General features: G+C 57.2%; 1 protein-coding gene across 5 annotated transcripts in view; it reads left to right on the top strand.

Moving 5' to 3' along the window:
• RIPOR3 (RIPOR family member 3) overlaps positions 1-8,862 on the top strand; it is a 66,188-nt gene that overhangs the window by 41,883 nt on the left and 15,443 nt on the right. For 3 of the 5 annotated variants that reach the window (XM_036321440.1, XM_036321441.1, XM_036321439.1), the window contains 4 exons: positions 4,775-4,921; positions 6,008-6,086; positions 8,201-8,224; positions 8,736-8,789. In XM_036321440.1, coding sequence (XP_036177333.1) covers positions 4,775-4,921; positions 6,008-6,086; positions 8,201-8,224; positions 8,736-8,789 — 304 coding nt within the window. Of the gene's footprint in view, positions 1-2,128; positions 2,490-4,774; positions 4,922-6,007; positions 6,087-8,200; positions 8,225-8,735; positions 8,790-8,862 lie in introns of those variants that run through there. The other 2 variants (XM_036321442.1, XM_036321443.1) reach the window with 2 other exon arrangements.

Below are 8,862 nucleotides of genomic sequence, written 5' to 3'. Positions count from 1 at the left end.
GGGGCCTCCTGGGCCACGATGAGGACATTCACAGTGTGAAGGGCTCCACGGAAGGGCTGAAGCCAAAGCCCAAAATGGGAAGAAATTTGGTCAAAGTCCCAGAGGGATGAACGCCCAGTGCCTCTGACCCCAGTCTCTGAGAGGGGCAAGTGTGGACGCCACTGTGAGGAAGGCATACAGTAGGCGCTCCATAAACGCTGCTAAAAGGCTAAGTGTAAACTGACCAGGGAATGATGTTGTTTCTTGACTGAATAAGCCATATCTGAGCTGCCTCTTCCTGGGTTTCATCTGGGTCCCCCAGACCATGGGGTCTGTGGTCAGGGCTGCTAAGGACAGTGTGCAGATCCCCCGACCAAGGGGGCCTCCAGCCCGTGTGACAATCCCAAGCTATGTGCCCTGGCACGGAGCTGGTCCACCCGGAGGTCGCCTTCCTGTGATCACCCAGAGGTGCTGTGGGGACAGCGGGAGGGGCCTGCAGACTGGCTCAGGGCCCCTCAAATAGACTTAACCCTCTGCTGTCACCATCTAGAAATTCTTTGTTGAACAAAGGACTCTGCGTTTTCCTTTGCCCTGGGCCTCACAAATTCTGTAGCCAGTCCTGCCTGCAACTCCCCTCCCATCAGGCCTGTGGGGGCCCCGGGACTTCCGGCATCCATGCGAACTGTCCCCCAGGCCAACGCCAGCCTCTTACTGACCCCTCCTGGGTTCCTGGGGTCAGCCCTCTGGGAGAGAGAGAACAGAGGGGATCCAACCCCGGACACTAGGGCTCAGCGGTCAGCAGCAAGGGTAAGAAGCAGGTCCTGCCAAGTCTGCATCCTAGTCCAAGAAGGAGGGCTCTGCTGGCTGTAACTATCTTGGGGGGCTTCTCCTCCTGGGGGTCGCCCCCTTGGGGAATTCTGGAGGATGCCTGGCCTCGGTGAGCTCTGTGGTCCCTGAGTGGCCACCATCTGACCTCAGCCTCTGCAGTCCCCCTGTCCCTGGGTGAGGAAGAAGCTGCCCACAATGATAGGGAAGAAGTGCGTCTATTTTTAACTTCCTATCTCTGTCCAGCTCCCAGGGGCCTGGACCCTTGGCTCCAGGGCAGGACAGACTGTACCAGGTTTCAGGCCTCACCTCTCGCCTTATTTCCCAGGTAATTCAACCGGCTGAAACACAGCCATATCGCCAAGGCACTGGGCACTGGCACAGGTCGGGTAAAAGAACCTTAGACACAGGGCAGGTGAACAGGGCTCCACTTAGATGGGGTGGGTAGGTGTCCCCCACCCCCAGCCCTGCTCTGGCACCTGAAACCCCTTTGACTCTGGTCCCCCACAATCAAAGAGTTCACTTGAAGAAGTAATCTGGTGGGGGAACTTTACACTAAGGTGTGAATGGTTGCTATAACGAAGCCTTATATAATAAGGTGTGGGGACAAGAGGAGGCCAGGCCCTGACACTGTCCCATTCTGCCCTGACTGACAGGCAGGGCTGCTCCTACCCCTTCCCCTCCTCAGCCAGGTCTCCACCCCTCTAGGCTGTCAGGCAGGTACCCTCCTGAGCCAGGAGCCCCTGCAATGCCCTCACCAACTTGGGAATTCCTCTGTTGGCACGGCTGGGACGTGTGGCTGGGATAGCTCAGCAGCAGCCCGTGATTTTCAAGGAGCGGAGCTGGAGAGAGGACAGCGGAGGCACTCACACTGTCCTGGGCGTGTGGACACAGACTTTGGGGACCTCAGAGAGTGTGTCAGGAGAAACGGGCTAGTACACGTGCAGCCCGAGAGCAGTCTGACCTATGCGAGCACCAAGCGCATGTTTGTCATCATCCCCGCCCATCTGGCACTGCTGGACACGGGAGAAAAGGTAGCTGACACTGTTGTCACATTGAGGTTCGGCTGGGCCCTGCCTGCAGAGCCTGCCTCTGTAGCTGCCACGCACCAGGGCCTCCGACGAAGTATTTCCTCATGACAGCAGGCAGGACTGCCCCGGCCTCACGTGAGGGCTGGGGCAGTGGGTTGCATGTGCCCGTCTGGAATCTTGTCTGGCTTGCCAGGGGCTGTTTAATATTTACTGAGTCCGCCCAGAGCTGGCGAAACATCCGCCCCAGAGGGCGCTCCCTGCCCCAGCCGTTGTGACACCGGCCAGACATGCAGCCCAATTTCGCCATCCGGAGGCTGCACACGCATCGCCTTCCCGGCTGGGCCAGCCCTCGGAGCCCTGGGCTCAGAGCTTCCCTGGGAGCAGGCGCTTCCAGGCACAGCACAGCAGCCCGGGTGAGGAGGCCTCCAGGTAGATGGAAGGGGGGCCTGGCGGAGGGCGCACACCTGCCAGGGACGGTGGGCCCCTGGGAGCTGGCAGGTGAGTGTGGCTCCCACCTCAAAGCTGCTGGCCCACCTGCCTGCCTGCCACCTGCGGGGACCCTAGCCTATTCGGAACCTGCCTCTCTGGAGGCTGCAGCCCTGCCCGTCTCTACGGCCTGGAGATGGCAACTTTGTGGAGGGTCTGTTCCAAGAGGTGGGTGATGTGGCCTCGGGGAGGGCAGGGAGGAGGGTGCACAGCCCCTTCTTGGCCTTTGAGAAGTGTCACTTGTCACAGATGGATACCGGCCACAGCAGGGACAGGGATGAGCACCAATGTAACAGGCTTTGTGCCCGGTGCTCTGTGTACGAACCTCACTCCAGCATCACCTGACTGGAGGGGCCTTCCCGGCTTGTCCCACTTAAACTCATTCTCCTGCCTTTATTTTCCCCCTTGGCACTAAGCACTCTCTGACACATGATTTTAAAAATGATCTTACTTAACTTGGATACATACATAGCACTTCTTGCCGGGCACTGCTTGAAGCCCTTTACACTTATTAACTCATGCAACTCTCATGGCAACCCTTCCTCTGGTTCCCATTTTATAGCTGAGAAAACTGAGGCACAGAGAGGTTCAATAACCTACCCAAGGCCACACAGGCCCTGGTGCCTGTCTCTGGAGCCTGCCCTTGTTACCACTTCCCGCCGTGCCCCCCAGCTGGCTCAGCAGCTCACAGGGGAAGGGTTTTGCCTGTGTTGGTCACCGTTGTACCTCCACCCCCTAAAGTGGTGCCTGGTACGCAATAGGTGCCTATTTAAATATTTGTTGAATGAATGGCTACCTCATAACTCGGTGGGGCAAGAACTCTTATTGTCCCCCTTTGACAAATGGGGACACTGCGGCTCTAGTTCAATATCTGTGACCTCTGGGGCTGGGATTGAATATGGGCAGCTGGCCAGGGCCATGGGTCCTACCAGCTTGTCAAGGCCCCTGAGGGTCCAGGGCGGGATTCCAGACCCTTCCTTGCTGTAGCATCCTCCGAGACCAGGTCTCAGCATGCCGGGCAGGGCCCGGGGTCTGTATCTCTGGCATGTTGGTGTGTAGATGCAGCCCGAGGGAAACCATGGGGCTTGGGGCTTGGTCCCTGTCAGCAGGGTGGCCAGGACAGCTGCTCTCTGTTGAGTCAACAGCAGGTGTCTGTGTCTGTGCATGGAATGTGCAGCATCTGGCTCGGCTGGAAATACAGCCCGGTCGCCTGCTGAGTCTCTGGGGGACCAGGGCATGGCGGGCCCAGTGGCCCTTCTCTTAGGCCTGGTGAAGGAGCCTGAGCTGTGTTCCTCTTGCCCCCACCCCCACCCCCGTCTGGCTCTCCAGACCTCCATCCCCCTCTCCCGTGGACTGTGAGCCCTGAGGGTGGGACCCGGCACCTCACCGGGGGAAAGCCCTGCTCTGTGAGTGTTTGAATGAATGAACTAGTCCTGAGCCCCTGATTTTAGACTTAAAAATGCAGCAGACAGTGAAGGCTCCCAGGGAGACATGAAGCTGGGTTTCTAGCAAGGATGTCTCCCAAGTGAAGCAGACACAGTGAAAACCCTAAGACTGTGCTCCTCAAAGTGTGCTCCCTGGACCCGCGGCAGCATCAGAAGAAACACATGAAAATGCAAATCCTCAGGCCCAGACAATTAAACCCGAAACTCTAGTGGGGTAGGGGGCGAGGGCGGTCAGCAGCTTGAGCCTCAGTCCTCCTGGGGATTCTGAGGACCTGAGAACCCCATGTCCCACTCCCAGCTGTGTGGGTCAGAGCCCAGGCTGAGGCTCTGCATGCATTTGGGTTTGGGTCCCAGCTCTGCCACAGAGACATTGGCCAGACTTGGTTCCCATGCCTCTCCCTGGGCCAGGGGAGAGGAATATATTGGCTAACCCAGGCTAGGGCATGGGTTTGTCTCCAAATGCCCATGTATGCATGTTCATGTGCATGTGTGTGTACACACATGTGTGTGTTGATTTGTCAGGCCACCTCCTTCCATGAATAAAGAGCAGGGCTGGGGAGGTTACCCAAAGGAAAATCGAGGTGCTATTCACAGAGGGAGGTGATGGATGTTGGGCAGGCAAAGCCAATAGGTGCCCACCCATGGGTGCACCACAGAACTATGAATTGGCCTTCAGTGTAGCTTTGCCTGCATTGACCAAGCATGCTGAACAGAGAGCACTGGAGTTTGGGCTGCTTGGTTGTATTTCTCATTGTAAGTTAATTTCTCCTATCAGGTTATTATTAGTAGTAGTAGCAGTAGTATTCTTTTAATCCTAAAATCCAAAACCTTATTTTATAGATGAGGATATTTAGGCCCAGAAAGTCTTAGCAACTTTCCTGAGACCATGCAGCTTGGTGGCAATGGAGTGGACTCAGCTCTGGCCGCTGTTCCCCAAGTGTCTGCCCCGGGAAAGACTTTGTCCAGGCTCCTGCTCTGACCCCCTCCCGCCCCCATTTCTTCTCACAGAAAGTCCATCCAAAGGAACTCGGTGAGGTCTCGCCTACCTGCCAAACCCTCCAAGATGTACGGCACGCTGCGGAAGGGGTCTGTTTGCCCGGACGCCAAGACGCAGCAAGTGAGGAAGATCTTCGAAGCGCTGAGGAGAGGCCTCAAGTAAGGACGGGCTGCTTGTGGCCTTCACACAGTGGGCTCTTTGGCCTTTGGCCTGCTTGCTCCTCTCTGCCTCTCCCTGGGGAACATGGTCAGGTCTTGTCTGTAAGAGGCTGCAGAGGGGGCTCCTGGTTATTCGTTTAGATGGGAAGCAACGTTTCCAGGATCCCAGGGCCAGGAAGCAGGGAGTGGGCCTCCAGGGCAACGCCACCCAGGAGGCCTCCCTTGCCCTCCTCCCAGGATGCACCGGTGCTGGTGCAGTGGGAGCTGGGTTTGGGCTGGAGGAGGGACGCCCGTCTCCAAGGTGCTCACCTCCCAGGGCAGCTTCTGGACCCCCCGTGTGAGATTGTCTGGGCAGGATTGATCCCGTCTTCCCGAGGAGCCCAGCCTCTGGTGAGCAGCACCTGTAGATAGTAGTGTCACGGGCGACACTAGGATGGAGCCCCACCCCAGCTCTGAAGGCCAAACATCAGGTTTCCTGTCCAGACCCTTTGACCGGAAAACACATGAGAGGATCCCTCCCAGCCTGTGGCTTTCTCTGTGCTTTCCAGAATGGGTTCCCAGGCCCCGCTCTGGGGCTTGGCCCTGGCATGCAGACAGCAGGGCGACCGCCCTTGTCAGCGAGGGAGGCGTGCTCTCGCTGACCTCCCTGGGACTCGGGGGAGATACTGTCCTCCAGAGAGATGCCTCATTCCCGACCTGGGTTCTGCCTTTTCCCTGCGGTGTGACCCTCGCCGGGTTACCTGCAGTCTCTGAGGGTCAGTTTGCCCACCTCTAAGATGGGTTTAACCAGAGCAGAACCTGCTTGTGGGGTTGTTTGGGGGATTAACAGAGATGCTCCCCATATTTCGCAGTGCCGGGCACGTGGTCCCCTGTGTGTGGGATCTGGAGGCCCAGCGGGTGGGGCCAGGCTTCCGGGTGGGTGGGGCGGCTCTGCCCTCTGCCCTCTGCCCTCTGAGCCAGCTGAGGGAACCACAGCTGTCTCCACATGGCAGCTGTGGCTGCCTGCACTGCGGGACACCGGTCATCGGCCTGTTTTTCTTTCTCTTCTTGTTCCTTTTCCAACTCCTTTCCCTTGTTCCCTTGCAGGGAGCACCTGTGCGTCCAGCAGGCCGAGCTGGATTACCTGTCAGGACGCCACAAGGACACCCACAGGAATTCCCGGCTGGTGAGACCCCTCCCCGCCTTCCCACTGGGGCAGCCTGGGCTGGGCTTCAAAGATGGGCCCTCCCCCACCCCCTGGCCTGCATCACGGGTGCAAGTCTCGGGAATTCAGAGCCCCGAGGAAGGGACTTGCTCTACATTGGGATGAATTTAACCCCAGGGGCTGGTGGGAAGCGCCCCCTCCCCTCCCAACAGGGTGCAGCGTTCACGCATTGGAGGCCCCACTCCATTCCCTCTTTGGTTCTAGCAGTAACGAGGGCAGGTGGGTGTGAGGGGTGTGCGTCTGAGAGGCCCTATCTTACAGCTCGGGGCCATCTGGGCGCCCTGCAGTCAGGTGGCTTATGTGATGCCAAGAAATTGGGCCGGGCATCGAATCGAGGGTCTGTCACAGGCCCCGGCGTGTCCTCTTGCCCAGCGCCTCTGTTGTTTCGGCCACCTTGAGGGCTGTGGCCTAGAGGCTGCCCTGGGGCCTTCTAGCCCAAGACTCATCTGCTCTGGGTTTTTGCTACCATTTCCCCCTTAGCAGAGTCAGATTTAGAAACACACACACACCCCACATACACACCCCACACAATCAAGAGAAAAAAAACAGTATCCCAGTTAAATAGGATTTTTAGATAATCATCAAATAATTTTTCAGTGTAAGTATGTCCTGTGCATCTTTGGGACATACTTATACTTTAAAAAATTATTCATTGTTTATTGGAACTGTAAATGCTACTGGCTGTCCGATATTTTATTTCTCACTGGAGGACATTTTTTCCATTGATTTTAGAGAGAGTAGAAGGGAAAGAGGGAGAGGGAGGGAGGGAGGGAGAGAAACATCGATGTGAGAGAGCCACATCAATTGGTTGCCTCCCACACATGCCCCAACTGAGACGAGAAACCTGCAACCTAGGTACATGCCCTTGACTGGCATCCGGAATTGAACCCAACCCTTGGGTTCGAAGGCCAGTGCTCTAACCACTGAGTACACCAGCTCATGCTGTCAGGCTCCACCCCTCAGGACCGCCATCCTCCCAGCGGGAGGCTCTTTCTTTCTGGTCTTGAGAAGTCCCCACCCCCACTTCTCTCCCCACCCTTCTATCCTAATGGGATTAGAAACAAAAGCCGAGAGGCCTCGCTGCCTGTGGGCTCCTGCGACCTGCCAGCTGCTTTCCAGCCTCCCTCCTGCACAGGCCAGAGCAGAGCAGGGGTTGGAAAACAGGAGGGGAGGCGAACCTTTCCATCAACAGTGGCCCCTCTGTATCCCAGCTCCGGCTCAGCAGACCTTGGGGGCCAGGAGTGTGCCAGCCACTTTGGGGAGGGAAAGATGGGCCACTCAGTCAGCTCTTGCCCTTGGGGGCGGGCAGGCCACGCAGATGCAGGAAGGAGGCATTAGCAAGATCCCACCTGGTTCCCAGCGCTTCCCAGCACCCACTTCACCCTCTCCCGTGGATGCAGAGGTTTGCCCACCCCGGTGACATATTCCTTTCATTGGTGACACCCCGGCCCCTGGCGTGGATGGATGGACCCATCTGGGTCTGTCATTTCCTAAGGCCTGAACCGGTGGTGCCGGCTGCCTCTCCCCACTCTCAATTCTCCTGATCATGGCTGAAGTTACCCCTTAAACAGTCACATCGCCACGGTCCCCACTTTGTTGAGTGCTTACCGCGTCTTTTACTCTTAGCAAGCTGAGGGGTAGCTATGGCTTTCCCGTTTATGTGAGGAAGTACAGTGAGGCCTTGACTCACGAGTGTCCCGACTAACGAGTTTTTTGAGATACCAGCTGTCTCTCAGCCGATTTTTTGCATTGAGTTGACAGAGTAATTTGAGTTAACGAGCTCGGTCTCCCAACGAATTAAACTCGTAAGTCAAGGCCCCACTGTAGAGGCTCAGAGAGGTTGAGTAACTTGCCTGGGACACAGAGCTGGGAAACAGAGCCAGGCTTAGAACTGCCTCACCCGGAGCACAGAGTCTAATCCCTCTTCTTCCTCCGCCTGGACCACGGGCCTCAGAGGGTGGAGTGGTTGCTGGCTTTCCATCCTCTGAGCTCAGGCGCCCCCGGGGTGTAGCCTCATGGATCGTGGGGAGCATCCAGAGCCCTGACACCTTCCCCTCCCCCTTTGCTCCCCACAGGCTTTCTATTACGACCTCGACAAGGTGAGTGAAGCTGCCTCCGTCAGCGCGTGGGGAACAGGCGGCTATGGCTAGGCCTGGCTGGGTGAGCGTAGTGTCTTTGCTCTCATGGTCAGCCTCTAGAGCAGCGGTTCTCAACCTGTGGGTCGCGACCCCTTTGGCGGTCGAACGGCCCTTTCACAGGGGTCGCCTGAGACCATCCTGCATATCAGATATTTACATTACGATTCATCACAGTAGCAACATGACAGTTATGAAGTAGCAACGAAAATAATTTTATGGTTGGGTCACAACATGAGGAGCTGTATTGAAAGGGCCAGAAGGTTGAGAACCACTGCTCTAGAAGAAGTACCTGGGGTCCTCCCCATTTTACAAATGGGGAAACTGAGGCCCAGCGATGAGCCTTCCTCGAGGGTGGTGAGGGGCTGGCCTGGCTTGGAGCCCAGTTCTCAGTGCTAGGGCCTGCAGGAGGGTGGCGAGAGCTGGCGGGGGGTCCAGGCTACTTTTAACGCATCTTCTCTTTTCCTGGGAGAAGCAAACGCGCTCTGTGGAGAGGCACATTCGGAAGATGGAATTCCACATCAGCAAGGTCAGCTGGTGCTGGGTATCTCAGGGTGGGGCTGGGTGGTTGTTCTTGCTGGGCCTCCAGCAGACAGCAGGAG

Source organism: Myotis myotis, unplaced genomic scaffold (genome assembly GCF_014108235.1).
Source record: "Myotis myotis isolate mMyoMyo1 unplaced genomic scaffold, mMyoMyo1.p scaffold_m19_p_9, whole genome shotgun sequence".
In the NCBI taxonomy this organism is placed as follows: domain Eukaryota; kingdom Metazoa; phylum Chordata; class Mammalia; order Chiroptera; family Vespertilionidae; genus Myotis; species Myotis myotis.
Note: the sequence above shows the minus strand (reverse complement) of the source record. Positions and strands in the feature narration are given on the sequence as shown.